Here is a 16387-nt window from a genome sequence, read left to right as displayed (position 1 = left end):
GGCTGTGACCAGTGGTGTTCCACAGGGATCAGTGCTGGGACCTTTGCTCTTTGTAGTATATATAAATGATTTGGAGGAAAATGTAACTGGTCTGATTAGTAAGTTTGCAGACGACACAAAGGTTGGTGGAATTGCAGATAGCGATGAGGACTGTCTGAGGATACAGCAGGATTTAGATTGTCTGGAGACTTGGGTGGAGAGATGGCAGATGGAGTTTAATCCGGACAAATGTGAGGTAATGCATTTTGGAAGGGCTAATGCAGGTAGGGAATATACAGTGAATGGTAGAACCCTCAAGAGTATTGAAAGTCAAAGAGATCTAGGAGTACAGGTCCACAGGTCATTGAAAGGGGCAACACAGGTGGAGAAGGTAGTCAAGAAGGCATACGGCATGCTTGCCTTCATTGGCCGGGGCATTGAGTATAAGAATTGGCAAGTCATGTTGCAGCTGTATAGAACCTTAGTTAGGCCACACTTGGAGTATAGTGTTCAATTCTGGTCGCCACACTACCAGAAGGATGTGGAGGCTTTAGAGAGGGTGCAGAAGAGATTTACCAGAATGTTGCCTGGTCTGGAGGGCATAAGCTATGAGGAGCGATTGAATAAACTCGGTTTGTTCTCACTGGAACGAAGGAGGTTGAGGGGCGACCTGATAGAGGTATACAAAATTATGAGGGGCATAGACAGAGTGGATAGTCAGAGGCTTTTCCCCAGGGTAGAGGGGTCAATTACTAGGGGGCATAGGTTTAAGGTGAGAGGGGCAAGGTTTAGAGTAGATGTACGAGGCAAGTTTTTTACGCAGAGGGTAGTGGGTGCCTGGAACTCACTACCGGAGGAGGTAGTGGAAGCAGGGACGATAGGGACATTTAAGGGGCATCTTGACAAATATATGAATAGGATGGGAATAGAAGGATACGGACCCAGGAAGTGTAGAAGATTGTAGTTTAGTCGGGCAGTATGGTCGGCACGGGCTTGGAGGGCCGAAGGGCCTGTTCCTGTGCTGTACATTTCTTTGTTCTTTGTTCTTTGTTCTTTGACCTCCACAATTCACCACCTCATACGTCTCCAGGTTGATTTCCATTTACCACTTTTCTGCCCACCTGACCAGTTCATTGATATCTTCCTGTAGCCCATGGCCATGAACATGAGACAAAGGGGCTGTTAATGGTGCCATTAGGGACTGAAGAGTGTTAATCGTGGCAAAGGTAGGATAGCAGAATGTGTTAATAGGAAAACAGAGATCAGTGCTCGAGGAAGGCTAAGCTGAACAACAAGGGACTGTGGCAATAAAGGCGGCAGGGTGGGTAGTTGGCTAGTGTTGGGACAAGACAGGGAAACTGAGTACACGGCCCCCAAGACAAGTTTCCGTGCTAATAATATTAGTTCAGGGTAATTTGGGTTGCACCGGGGGACGAGGCAGGAGTTCTGCTCTCCCTGTTGCTCTCCCCTTCAGCGATTGAGCTGTTGGCAATGGCACTTAGAGCCTCAGGGGTGTGGGGGGGGGGGGGGGGGGGGGGGGGCGGCGGCGGTGTGAAGGAGTATCATGGGGGTGGGGAGGCGGAGCATCGAGTCTCCTTGCACGCAGCCGATCTCCTGCTGTATATTTCAAACCCATGGAGAGCTTTGACAGGATTATGGGGATACTGGGTGAGTTTAGTTTGTTTTCGGGGTATAAGCTCAACATGGGGAGGAGTGAGATATTTCCGATCAATGAAAGGGGGCAGGGGACAGGCTTAGACACTGCGTTCCGGCTGGTAGGAGCGAGCTTTCGATACTTGGGAATAGAAGTGGAACATGGTTGGGCTGAGCTGCACAAGTTAAATCAGGCAAATTTAGTGGAGGGGATGAAGGAAGATTTTAAAAGTGGGACGTTTTGCCATTATTGTTAGCTGGAAGGGTTCAGACGGTAAAGATGATGGTGCTGCTGAAATTTCCGTTCGTCTTCCAGAACCTCCTGATCTTCGTGCCCAAGTCTTTTTTCAGTAGGGTCAATAAAATGATTTCAGAGTTCTTATGGGCAGATAAGGTACCTCGGACCAGGAGGGTGTTCCTGGAGGGAGATGGGTGGAGAAGGGGTTAGCGTTACAAAGTCTGCTGAATTATTACTGGCCTGCGGACGTTGCAAAGTGGACAGTGGAGGAGAGGTCAGTGTGGGGATGGATGGGAGAAGCCTCGTGCTGAGGATCGAGTTTGAGGGCATTGTTGCTGGCGCCTCTTCCGTTCTCGCCGGCTAAGTACTTCACAAGCCCTGTAATGGTATCAGCGTTGAGGGTGTGAAACCAATCTCGACAGAATTTCAAGATGGAAAGCATGTCACCGTGGGCGCCGATTTGTGACAATCATAGTTTCCCGACCTAATTAGACTCTACGTTTAGGGTGTGGGAGCGGATGGGAATAGACAGCTTCAGGAACCTGTTCATAGGGGGGATGTTAGCTTAGTTAGGGGAGTTGTAGGTGGAGTACCAGCTGCCAAAGGGGAATCTCATTCAGTTCAAAGTGGTGTGCAGGTTGTCATGATATTCAGGTAAACATCATGGTGCAAACATACATACATACTGATGGACAGATCAACGGACCAATCAACACACACACAACACCACAGCCAATCACAGGCAAGAGCATACACACTACAAAACAGGGAACACAACACATCCCGCCCATTCGATCAGGAGACAGCTCAGGGCACAGAGCTCTCAGCAAGTCACTCAGACATTCACCATGTGCTGAGTGCCACTCCAAGATAGCGTTAGGAACAGGTCCACAGATTCAAGGGTTATGATCGAACCTCAGTAACCAGTTTACCACTGTAAATATATGTTAGTAATAAAACTGAGTTGTACCATTCGCAACCGTGTTGGTTCGTCTGTGTAGCAGATCACCCAACACATCATAGTACCAGAATTGGAACCCGGTAACTGTGGGACCTACCTACGAATCGTCAGGAATCTGCCATCCTGCGCCATGGACACCGTCAGCACGCCGCAGCCGCTACAAGTCACTGGAAACCTCGGCGTCAATTGGAAGCTGTTCAAACAGCGCTTCCAGCTCTTCCTGGAAGCCAACGAAAAGGAGAGCGCTTCGGACACCAGAAAAATCGCCATCCTCCTCTCCACGGCAGGTCAACACGCCATCCATGTCTACAACTCCCTGGTGTTCGCGGAAGATGAGGACAAGACCAAGTACAAGACGGTCCTTCTCAAACTTGACCAGCATTTCAGCGTCGAGGTCAACGAGAGTTTCGAGAGGTATCTCTTCCAGCAGCGCCTGCAGGGTAAGGATGTGCCCTTTCAGTCCTTCCTTACACACCTCCGTATCCTCACGCAGTCCTGTGGTTACGACACCACCTCCGATTCAATCATTCGGGACCAGATTGTTTTTGGGGTCACCTCAGGCACCCCACGCCAGCAGCTCCTAAAAATTAAAGGCCTCACCCTAGCCTCCGCAATCGAAGCCTGTGTCCTGCATGAAAACGCGACCAGCCGCTACTCCCAATTTCAGGCGGCCGAATCAGCGCGGCAGGGGTCCTACGCGACCGGATCGGCGAGGCAGGCGTCCTACGAGGCCGAACAGGTCCAGGCGATCGAGTTCCTCCCGGCCCGCGGCCCGGACGAGGGCGGCCATTTCGCGTGCTTTTCGAGGCCTCCCGCGTTTGTGCGCGCCAAAAAAGACGCCGACACAGAGGGACGTGATGCGCAGGCGCGCTCGACGCAAGACCGAACTGCGCATGCGCGGCGGCGCAACGAACGCCATGACGTCCCGACGTGCGGCAACTGCGGAGCCGCACATTTAAAGCGGCAATGTCCGGCAAAAAACCGACAATGCCTCCGCTGTGACAAGGTGGGCCACTACGCTGCCTGCTGTCGAGCAGCTCAACCTGCCAATGTTCCCCAATTCCGACAACCTCACAGGGACGTGCGGACCATTCAGCCTCCTTACTACGAGTCGTGCCCAGACCAGTGACACAGACGACCGGGACGCCTTCCGTGTTGCGGTCATTGATGGGAACCGGATGTCTCCAGCCAGGACCCACCAGCCGTTGCAAGTGAACACTGTCAATCCGGGTGATGAATGGTGTGCCACCCTAACGGTCAACCCGAATTCGTCACCCACCTACTAGACTGGACTTATGAGCCTGTTTGTACATTGAACTCATAATACCACTGTGTTAATATGTTTCTGTTCTTCCTTGTCGTTACAGGAGTTCGCTTTGTCGTTCAACATTTCCCCGTCCTTTGTTTATGGTACAACCTCATTGCTATGTCGCACCCGACATCGCCCCTTATATATAGCTTAGCCCCATGTACATGCTGTAGATATTGCAAACACACACATTCAGCTGCACTCAGTACACATCTCTATTTATAACCACATGGGCACATGTTGTTGTACAAAAGGGGGGATGTCATGATATTCAGATAAACATCATGGTGCAAACATACATACATACTGATGGACAGATCAACGGACCAATCAACACACACACAACACCACTGTCAATCACAGGCAAGAGCATACATATTACAAAACAGGGAACACGACACATCCCGCCCATTCGAGCAGGAGACAGCTCAGGGCACAGAGCTCACTGCAAGCCACTCAGACATCCACCATGTGCTGAGTGCCACTCCAAGATAGCGTTAGGAACAGATCCACAGATTCAAGGGTTATGATCGAACCTCAGTAACTGGTTTACCACTGTAAATATATGTTAGTAATAAAACTGAGTTGTACCATTCGCAACCGTGTTGGTTCGTCTGTGCTGTCAAGGATGAGTCGGTTCTTTAAGGAGTGGTAAAACATCAGTGGGGACTGTGGATCTGGGCTAGGACAAAGAGATAGGGGTGGTTAGGATGTGGTTACTGTTTGATGATTATTGATGGTGTTGTTTTCTCTTTTTTTCTGCAGATACTTGAAAATGCCGCTAATAAAAATATATGTTTAAAGAGATTCTTTGAAAGTTTGACACCATTGAGGTGTGATGGCCTCGATCAAAGATATTTCATAAAACTGACCAATCAAATAGCTCGGGTGATTGGGTGGGATTACCATGAGCCCCCGTCGTGTTTCACAGTGGTGGAGGCAGCCCGCCATAGCCCGCGGTGGGATCCTCTGATCCCATAGCTGTCAATCGGGTATCCCCTTCTATGCACCCCACACACCACCCATGATGGGTGTTTGATGTTGGCAGGACAAGAAGATCCTGCCAGCGAGAAGGACTGTAAAATTCCAGCCACTATTTCCAACCCATTGACCTTTTTAGTTAAGAATTACATTTAGATTGCAATAAAAATGTTTCCATTTAACATAACACTTCAGAAAGGGCAGCACGGTGGCATAGTGGTTAGCACAGTTGCTTTGCAGCTCCAGGGTCCCAGGTTCGATTCTTGGCTTGGGTCACTGTCTGTGCGGAGTCTGCACATCCTCCCCGTGTGTGCGTGGGTTTCCTCCGGGTGCTCCGGTTTCCTCCCACAATCCAAAGATGTGCCGGTTAGGTGGATTGGCCACTCTAAATCGCACTTAGTGTCCAAAAAGGTTAGATTGGGTCATGGGGACAAAGGGGATGGTGTGGGGCTTAAGTGGGGTGCTCTTTCCAAGGGCCGGTGCTGACTTGATGGGCTGAATGGCCTCCTTCTGCACTGTAAATTCTATGATTGTAAATTCTATGATTCTATGAAAGTTTACTAAACTTGGTCAGTTTTATGATATATCTGTGTTCGAGGTCATCACACTGCAAAGAGTCAAACTTTCAAATAATCTCTTTTCGATAAAAAATTCTATTGGAGGCATTTTCAAGTATCTACAGAAAAAAAGAGAAAGCAACAACAAGCTAACAATATGCTATAGCTATAGCTACCTGTTAGGCACAATTTAAAAAAATAATTACATAAATAAATATATGCCTTTGTTTCTTTTTCAGAACCCTTGCAGGAATTTCAAACTTCCTTCGGACATCAGTCAAGTAAGTGTTTTGAAAATATTCTTGGGGGAGATTTTCCATTTCCGGTTTTCTAGGGGTAGGAATGTCAGAGAGGGTGCAGAATTGAGCAGGACTCCCAAAATAGCTTTTACGTGAGGGGGGGGGGGGGGGGGGGAGTTCCCTGCACAATTGTACCCCCCCAGCCAATGACGTAACGGAGATCCAAGCTTTAAACGTCGGGATCGCTGTTTACATTTGTTTGAATAGGCAGATCAGGGATTTATGCCTGATTTATGTTGGCGGCATGGTGGCACAGTGGTTAGCACTGCTGCCTCACAGCTCCAGGGTCCCAGGTTCAATTCCAGCCTCGGATGACTGTCTGTGTGGCGTTTGCACTTTCTCCCGTGTCTGCATGGGTTTCCTCCAGGTGCTCTGGTTTCCTCCCACAGTCCAAAGATGTGCAGATTAGGTGGATTGGCCATGCTAAATTGCCCTTTGTGTCCAAAAGGTTAAGTCGGGTTACTGGGTTACGGGGATATGGTGGAAGCCTGGGCTTAAAGTAGGGTGCTCTTTCCAAGGGCCGATGCAGACTCGATGGGCCGATTGGCCTCCTTCTGCACTGTAAATCCTATTCTATGATTCTATGTTGAACTGTACATTCATGTCAGCATAAGGAAACGCCAATGTGATTTGCAACAGATCCCCCATGACGTACACCTGGTGAACAGAACCTGCCAAGGGCACGCAGGTGAGTACTGCCCCAGGGAGAGAAGGTCATGCCCAGGCAGTTTCCTGGCCATGTCCAGGCACTGCCTCCTGGCAGTTACAGGGGCAGTGCCAGAAGGGGTTCCATGGGGGAGATCCTGATGGTTCTGTGTCTGTGGGGAGAGGTAGGGTCTGTGTCTGTGGGAGGTGCGATTCCATTGTTGTGGGGGGGGGGGGGGGGGGGGGGTATTCCGTTCCATGGTGGAGTCCGGGTTTCTGTGGTTGGAGGTTCCTTTATTCTATTTTTATCTTTTTTCATCGTGACACCTTCAAACGGGCTCCCTGACCTTTCATGTTCATCCAGAGCCTGCCCCGCCAGCGTGACATCGTGGGACCGGCCTCCTTGATTTTTTTTTTAATGAAGTGTAAACAAATATAGCGAGACTCTGCTTTTCCCATTTGAGTTGACAGTTAGTCAAAAAAATGGCAAAGATCCATGTTTAATCTTTGAGATATTTCTGAGAATATTGTTGTTTATTAAACGGTGAACAAATTTTAAAAATCAGCTACGTAACATTGCACATATCACACTAACCATTAAACAACAAGGAACATCACTGTTCCATTGGTACCAGTACAAAGCCAAAGCAGCTCATTTTCATTAAAAAAACAAACACATGGAATTACCCCTTGTAGATTCCTCAACAGAAACAGAGGGTAAGCTGAGAATGTGTTATCATGTCCAGAACTTTGTCGTAGAAACAATTTGTCCATTAATGTGTTACGTGTTCCACCTGAGATATTTCTGAGAATATTTTTGTTTATTAAATGATGAACAGTAACAAATTTTAAAAACCAGCTACGTAACATTCCACATATCACACTAACCATTAAACAACAAGGAATATCGATGTTCCATCAGTACCAGTACAAAGCCAAAGCAGCTCATTTTCATTTAAAAAAACACACGGGTTCACCTCTTGTAGGTTCCGCAACAGAAACAGAGGAAAGCCGAGAGTGTGTTACCATGTCCAGAACTTTGTTGTACGATGTGTTACTTGTTCCACCTATCAGTGCTATTCCCTGTCCAGCGATCGCAGCTGTGCAGGCCCTTCCACACGGCTCAATCTCACTGGAACCAAATCCTGGCATCCACATATTCCACTGGCTCTCAAGGTGCAGTTGAACATCCTTGACTTCCAGTGTGTTTAACCCATGGTGACATGCCAGTTACATGTAGCACCCACCACACCAGCAACAAAAGCAACTGCAATCTGCGAAAGCATTTCTTTTACGGTGTCATCAGGTGGCTCATTCAGATCAATGTCACGTATCAGGTCCCGCAGCGTCTTCCTGCTTCAAACCTGATTACCTTCTGGACTCATACAATCCCCTGAGCCCAGTGTTCCAGAGGCCAGGTATCTTCAAATAAATTGTCCTTCTTTCCGGCTACAGAAAGGGAAATAAACAGCAACAGCAGTCTCCAGGCATTAGTAGCCACCAGCAGGAGCAAGCAGCAAACACAACCAGTAGCTGTGAAGTGAGAGATGTGGGGAGCTGCTGTACAAATGGAACAGATATTTTGTGAAATACAAATTTGTGAAGGAAGCCATAATTTCAAGGCAGTAAAACCTTATTTATCAATGCTGTCAAAGAACAGTTGTCAAAGCCCGAATGGCAGAGGAAGAAGGTATACCAATGACATGAGAATGAAAATGTCGATGGTAGCAGAAAGTGGGATTCCAGCAGGAGATGTGCATCATTTGCACAGACACAGAAATTCTGGTGTGTGATGGTTCATTGGAATTGAAATTGGAATTGATTACATGACTGAAGGAGTTTTATGTGTGGGTAGCTTGCAACATAGGGAATATGAAGAATAAGTTTACCCAGGTGGAAATGGTAAGGTATTGAGAAAGAGTTTCATCTTGAAGACATGAACAGTGCATCATAGTGTTGGTGAATGCATGGAAGAACGTATTTGGAGACAAGTTTGTGTAAGAGTAGTTATTTTTCTAAAGAATTAAGTAACTTTATTGTATCCCTTTTGTTATAACTTGAATTGTTAACTGTATACAGTGCAGAGAAATTAGTATAAGAACATAAGAACATAAGAAGTAGGAACAGGAGTAGGCCATATGGCCCCTCGAGCCTGCTCCGCCATTCAATGAGATCATGGCTGATCTTTTGTGGACTCAGCTCCACTTTCCAGCCCGAACACCATAACCCTTAATCCCTTTATTCTTCAAAAAAACTATCTATCTTTATCTTAAAAACATTTGATGAAGGAGCCTCAACTGCTTCACTGGGCAAGGAATTCCATAGATTCACAAACTCAGTCCTAAACCTACTTCCCCTTATTTTGAGGCTATACCCCTAGTTCTGCTTTCACCCGCCAGTGGAAACAACCTGCCCGCATCTATCCTATCTATTCCCTTCATAATTTTATATGTTTCTATAAGATCCCCCCTCATCCTTCTAAATTCCAACGAGTGCAGTCCCAGTCTACTCAACTTCTCCTCGTAATCCAAACCATTCAGCTCTGGGATTAACCTAGTGAATCTCCTCTGCACACCCTCCAGTGCCAGTATGTTCTTTCTCTGGTAAGGAGACCAAAACTGAACACAATACTCCAGGTGTGGCCTCACTAACACCTTATACAATTGCAACATAACCTCCCCAGTCTTAAACTCCATCCCTCTAGCAATGAAGGCCAAAATTCCATTTGCCTTCTTAATCACCTGTTGCACCTGTAAACCAACTTTTTGCGACTCATGCACTAGCACACCCAGGTCTCTTTGCACAGCAGCATGTTTTAATATTTTATCATTTAAATAATACTCCCTTTTGCTGTTATTCCTACCAAAATGGATAACCTCACATTTGTCAACATTGTATTCCATCTACCAGACCCTAGCCCATTCACTTAACCTATCCAAATCCCTCTGCAGACTTCCGGTATCCTCTGCATGTTTTGCTTTACCACTCATCTTAGTGTCGTCTGCAAACTTGGGCACATTGTCCTTGGTCCCAAACTCCAAATCATCTATGTAAATTGTGAACAATTGTGGGCCCAACACTGATCCCCGAGGGACACCACTAGCTCCTGATTGCCAACCAGAGAAACACCCATTAATCCCCACTCTTTGCTTTCTATTAATTAACCAATCCTCGATCCATGCTACTACTTTACCCTTAATGCCATGCATCTTTATCTTATGCAGCAACCTTTTGTGTGGCACCTTGTCAAAGGCTTTCTGGAAATCCAGATATACCACATCCATTGGCTCCCCGTTATCTACCGCTCTGGTAATGTCCTCAAAAAATTCCACTAAATTAGTTAGGCACAACCTGCCCTTTATGAACCCATGCTGCGTCTGCCCAATGGGACAATTTCCATCCAGATGCCCCGCTATTTCTTCCTTGATGATAGATTCCAGAATCTTCCCTGCTACCGAAGTTATGCTCACTGGCCTATAATTACCCGCTTTCTGCCTACCTCCTTTTTTAAACAGTGGTGTCACGTTTGCTCATTTCCAATCTGCCGGACCACGCCAGAGTCTAGTGAATTTTGGTCAATTATCACTCGTGCATTTGCAATTTCCCTAGCCATCTCTTTTAGCACTCTGGGATGCATTCCATCAGGGCCAGGAGCCATGTCTACCTTTAGCCCCATTAGCTTGCCCATCACTACCTCCTTAGTGATAACAATCATCTCAAGGTCCTCACCTGTCATAGCCTCATTTCTATCAGTCACTGGCATGTTATTTGTGTCTTCCACTGTGAAGACCGACCCAAAAAAAACTGTTCAGTTCCTCAGCCATTTCCTCAGCCAGATGTAACCAAGATAATTGTGCAGTTGGATCTGTCCATTATCTGGTACTTGCTGGCTATGGATAATAACATGGGGAGGAAATGGTTCCTTAAGAATTCAGCTGATTATTCATTTTTGCCATTTGTCACTTGTCAAATGATCCATTTTAGTTAATTTGCATTTGATCATTCAGATGCCTGATTTGTATAATTATCCACGTCTTTAAGTTGTCAATCAACGTTATCTTTTTTTGTCCCAGGCAGATGTAACAATTTGAAGGTGTGACATGTGAAGCCCTTGAAACAAGAGTAACACAAAACAGATTAATTAAATTGCTCAAACTATTTTACCCACTGAACTAGACAAAGCTAATAATTAAATTTTGAATCCACTAATAGGTTTATAAATCACATATTTCTTTAGAAATGTTGCTAAATTTGGTTTCAACAACCCTCTGTAGATACATAGAACATAGACTATCACAGCGCAGTACAGGCCCTTCGGCCCTCGATGTTGCGCCGACCTGTGAAACCACTCTAAAGCCCATCTACACTATTTCCTTATCGTCCATATGTCTATCCAATGACCATTTCAATGCCCTTAGTGTTGGCGAGTCCACTACTGTTGCAGGCAGGGCATTCCACGCCCTAACTACTCTCTGAGTAAAGAAACTACCTCTGACATCTGTCTTCTATCTATCTCCCCTCAATTTAAAGCTATGTCCCCTCGTGCTAGACATCACCATCCGAGGAAGAAGGCTTTCGCTGTCCACCCTATCCAATCCTCTGATCATCTTGTATGCCTCAATTAAATCACCTCTTAACCGTCTTCTCTCTAACGAAAACAGCCTCAAGTCCCTCAGCCTTTCCTCATAAGATCGTCCCTCCATACCAGGCAGCATTCTGGTAAATCTCCTCTGCACCCTTTCCAATGCTTCCACATCCTTCCTATAATGCGGCGACCAGAATTGCACGCAATACTCCAAATGCGGCCTGTACAATGTGGTTGCAGCTGTACACCAGAGTTTTGTACAGCTGCAACATGACCTCATGGCTCCGAAACTCAATCCCTCCACCAATAAAAGCTAACACACCGTACGCCTTCTTAACAACTCTCTCAACCTGTGTGGCAACTTTCAGGGATCTATGTACATGGACACCGAGATTTCTCTGCTCATCCACACTGCCAAGAATCTTACCATTAGCCAGTACTCTGTCTTCCTGTTATTCCTTCCAAAATGAATCACCTCACACTTTTCTGCATTAAACTCCATTTGCCACCTCTCAGCCCAGCGCTGCAGCTTATCTATGTCCCTCTGTAACTTGTAACATCCGTCCGCACTGTCCACAACTCCACTGTCTCTAGTGTCATCTGCAAATTTACTCACCCATCCGTCTACGCCCTCCTCCAGGCCATTTATAAAAATGACAAACAGCAGTGGCCCCAAAACAGATCCTTGTGGTACACCACTAGTAACTGGACTCCAGTCTGAACATTTCCCATCAACCACCACCCTTTGTCTTCTTCCAGCTAGCCAATTTCTGATCCAAACTGCTAAATCACCCTGAATCCCATGTCTCCGTATTTTACATAGGAGGTAGGGACAGATGGCTCCATACTGATAACATTCTCCTTAAACATGAGAGTCCGGGCAGCCATTTTCTATCCGGATCAAAATATACTTTCCCTGATTATTCGCAATCCTTATTTTCATATTTTCTTTCTAAATTCTTGAAGTCTGCGCAAGCTGTCTTTTCCTTAAGCAAGAAATCATTTCTGTATTTTTTAAAAGTTAAATTGTTTTATAAATTACTTCTCTTTAAGTCTTTTGCTGGCAAGGCTTTATTGAGAATAGATCTAAGTTTCTCTCAATTGTAATCAGTAGAGGCAATAAAAGATTCTTACACCGCAACCGAGAAGTGTAACTCAAATTTCTACCGAGTTTTAAAGTGTATGCGAGACTGCACTTGAACCGCATGATAGATCTCTGCACCCTCCCATTTCCTTAACCCTTCCCCATTACCCTTCCCTGTCATTCCTCCGTATTCTCCTCGCCATTACCATTCCCTCTTAACTCCTCACAATTACAACTGTCCATTGCCCTCTCGGCTTCCAATTACCTCTCCCCATTCCCTGTCTAAATTACCCATCCCCCCTGCAAATTACACTTCCCCATTCACTATCACTCCCCAGCCCCTCTTAATTACCCTTCCACTTTTCCCCTTCCCAATTACCCCTCTCCCCTTAACGCTCTCCCAATTATCCAATCCAATTACCCCCATTCCCTCCTCCTCACCTCACCCCAATCCCGCTCTCCCTCCCCACTATCCATCCCCCCTCTCCACCATGCATCCCACCCTACGGATTATATTCCAAAGAGAAAATGCTGGAAAATCTCAGCAGGCCTGGCAGCATCTGTAGGGAAGAGAAAATAGCTAACGTTTTGAGTCCAATGATGCTTGGCCAAAGCTGGGATTATATTTCTTTCTTTCCGAATGGATGGTGATTTATTGCTGTCCCTGCTTTGAAGCTTCCTTTTGGTCTTTGCCCCTCAGAGATGCCGACCTCTGGGGTAATGCGGCCACCATTATTGACAAGGATCATGGGAGCAGTAACAAGAGTGAACCACGGGGAGCTGTCTCCTCCGACACTGCCACTGGGAGAGTCTGGACAACCAGTGCAGTGATCCATAGAATCCCTACAGTGCAGAAGGAGGCCATTCAGCCCAACGAGTCTGCACCAACCGGACTGGGATCCCCACCCCCGCAACCCCGCCGAACCTTTGGACGCGAAGGGACAATTTAAGGGGGCCGATCCCCCTGAGCCGCACATGTTTGGCCGAGAGGAACCCCAGGCAGGCACTGGGCCGCGATGAAACGGGGACTGCCGCTGGGCCGCGGAGAAACCGGGACTGCCGCTGGGCCGGGGTGAAACTGGGACTGCTGCTGGGGCAGCCGTGCCCAGCCAGTGGTGGCACTGGATCCGGGGGGGGGTCACGAAGTGGCTTCCACACCCATGTGCTGAAGCGAATGAAATGTTGACCCAGCGCACATTAGTCTAAGTTACCTTTGGTTTGTGTCAGAAATAAAGATGAATTTCCGCCCTCTGCTTTCGCGCGCTTTTCCCGGGACCTTCTCTTTGCTCCGATACAGACTTTGAATAATGATATAAATAGATGCATGCTTTCACTTCTTTTTCAGAACATTCTTCAAGAAAAACAAAAGTACTTTCCACTCGCTTGCAAACTTTAGCACGTAAGGTTTTTTAATGCAATCTTAATCTTATTTTGAAGCGTTTCATTTTTTAATTCATTTCCGGGATGTGGGCATCGCTGGCTAGGCCAGCATTTATTGCCCAATGTTCGTTCCATTCAGAAGGTGGTAATGAGCTGCCTCATGGACCGCTGCAGTCCCTCAGGTGTAGGAACACCCACAGTGCTGTTAGGGAGCGAATTTCAGGATTTTGGCCCAGTGACAGTGATAATGAGTGACTTGGAGGGGAGCCTCCAGGTGGTGTTATTTCCGTGTGTGTGCTGCTCTTGACCTTCTAGGTGGTAGTGGTCGTGGGTATGGGAAATTTTGCCTAATTTACCTTGGTGAGTTCCTGCAGTGCTTCTTGGTTTAGCACAGGGCTAAATCGCTGGCTTTGAAAGCAGACCAAGGCAGGCCAGCAGCGCGATTCAATTCCCGTACCAGCCTCCCCGAACAGGCGCCGGAATGTGGCGACTAGGGGCGTTTCACAGTAACTTCATTTGAAGCCTATTTCTGACAATAAGCGATTTTCATTTCATCCATTTCATAGATATTACACACTGCTGCTACTGTGCATCAGTGGTGGAGGGATTGAATGTTTTTGGGCAGGATAGCAATCAAGTGCGTTGCTTTGTCTTAGATGGTGTCAGGTTGCTTGAGTGTTGTTGAAGCTGTACTCCTTCAAGCAAATGGAGAGTATTCAATTACACTCCTGATTTGTGCCTTATAAGTGGACAGGCTTTGGGGAATCAGGAGGCTAGTTACTCTTGCAGGATTCCTAACCTTTGACCTGCTCTGGTAGTCACAGTATTTATATGATTAGTCCAGTTCAGTTTCTGGTTAATGAGAACCCCCAGGATGTTGATTGTGGGGATTCAGTGATGGCAATGCCATTGAATGTAAATGGCCGATGGTTAGGTGCTCGCTTGTTGGAGATGGTCATTGCCTGGCACTTGTGTGGCACAAATGTTACTTGCCACTTGTCAGCCCAAGCCTGAATTTGTCCAGGTCTTGCTGCATTTGAATATTGACTGCTTCAGTATCTGAGGAGTTGCGAATGGTAATGAATATTGCGCAGTCATCCGCAAACGTCCCCACTTCTGACCTTATGATGGAAGTAAGGCTATTGATGAAGCAACTGAAGAAGGATTGGTACTAGGAAACTATCCTAATGAACTCCAGAAGTGATGCCCTGGAGCTGAGATGATTGACCTTCAACCACCAGAACAACTTACTTTATGCTAGGTATGATTCCAACCAGTGGAGAGTTCCCCCCCTGCTTCCCATTGGCTTCAGTTTTGCGAGGGTCCTTGAAACCATACTCAGTCAAATGCTTACTTTGCATTGGTTGAATAAACTCGGTTTGGTCTCACTGGAACGACGGAGGTTGAGGGGCGACCTGATAGAGGTTTACAAAATTATGAGGGGCATAGACAGAGTGGATAGTCAGAGGCTTTTCCCCAGGGTAGAGGGGTCAATTACTAGGGGGCATAGGTTTAAGGTGCGAGGGGCAAAGTTTAGAGGAGATGTACGAGGCAGGTATTTTACACAGAGGGTAGTGGGTGCCTGGAACTCGCTGCCAGAGGAGGTGGTGGAAGCAGGGACGATAGTGACATTTAAGGGGCATCTGGACAAATACATGAATAGGATGGGAATAGAGGGATACAGACCCAGAAAGTGTAGAAGATTTTAGTTTAGTTTACCCGACAATGTGGAAAATTGTGCAGATATATCCTGTACGTAAGAAATAGGATAAATCTCACCTGGCTAATTACCTTCCCATCAATAACTCTCGATCATCAGTAAATTGATGAAAGGGGTCATTAACAGTGATATTAAATGGCTCTAACTCAGCATTAACTTGCTCATGGCACTCAGTTTGGGTTCCATCAGGGCCACTCAGCTGCTGACCTCATTACAACCTTGGTTCAAACATGGACAAAAGAGCTCAACTTCAGAGGTGAGGTGAGAGTGACTGCCCATGGGCAGCATGGTCGGCACGGGCTTGGAGGGCCGTAGGGCCTGTTCCTATGCTGTACCTTTCTTTGTTCTTTGTTCTTTTGTTCTTTTTGATGTTAAGGGCAGTCACTCTCACCTCACCTCTGAAGTTGAGCTCTTTTGTCCATGTTTGAACCAAGGTTGTAATGAGGTCAGCAGCTGAGTGGCCCTGATGGAACCCAAACTGAGTGCCATGAGCAAGTTAATGCTGAGTTAGAGCCATTTAATATCACTGTTAATGACCCCTTTCATCAATTTACTGATGATCGAGAGTTATTGATGGGAAGGTAATTAGCCAGGTGAGATTTATCCTATTTCTTACGTACAGGATATATCTGCACAATTTTCCACATTGTCGGGTAAATGCTGTACAGTAAATGGGCGATGGTTGCTTGAGTTTCTAGATGTGTTCGAAGTCTATCCCATTAAGCACGGTGTTGGTGACACACAACAGATGGAGGGTATCCTCAATATGAAAGCGGGATTTCATCTCCACAAGGACTGTACGGTGGTCACCCCTACTGAAACTGTCATGGACAGATGCATCTTCAGCAGGAAGATTGGTTCTTGTTGGTTCCCTTGCCACCTGCCACAGTCCCAGTCTAGCAGCTATGTTCTTTAGGACCTGGCCATCTCAGTCTGTGGTGGTACTATCAAGTCACTCTTGGCGATGGATGTTGAAGTCCACCACCCAGTGTACAT

At 46.7% G+C, this 16387-nt stretch overlaps 1 protein-coding gene across 50 annotated transcripts in view; it reads left to right on the top strand.

The window, feature by feature from the left end:
• LOC140388478 (inter-alpha-trypsin inhibitor heavy chain H3-like) overlaps positions 1-16387 on the top strand; it is a 195763-nt gene that overhangs the window by 83743 nt on the left and 95633 nt on the right. For 43 of the 50 annotated variants that reach the window (XM_072472741.1, XM_072472740.1, XM_072472738.1 and 40 more), the window contains 2 exons: positions 5918-5959; positions 13637-13690. In XM_072472741.1, the coding sequence (XP_072328842.1) occupies positions 5918-5959; positions 13637-13690 (96 nt within the window). The remainder of the gene's footprint in view (positions 1-5917; positions 5960-13636; positions 13691-16387) is intronic. The other 7 variants (XM_072472745.1, XM_072472744.1, XM_072472743.1 and 4 more) reach the window with 1 other exon arrangement.

The sequence above is a fragment of the Scyliorhinus torazame genome, chromosome 13 (genome assembly GCF_047496885.1).
Source record: "Scyliorhinus torazame isolate Kashiwa2021f chromosome 13, sScyTor2.1, whole genome shotgun sequence".
Lineage (NCBI taxonomy): Eukaryota > Metazoa > Chordata > Chondrichthyes > Carcharhiniformes > Scyliorhinidae > Scyliorhinus > Scyliorhinus torazame.
The sequence above is the reverse complement of the archived record's forward strand: the minus strand, read 5'-3'. Positions and strand labels throughout refer to the sequence as shown.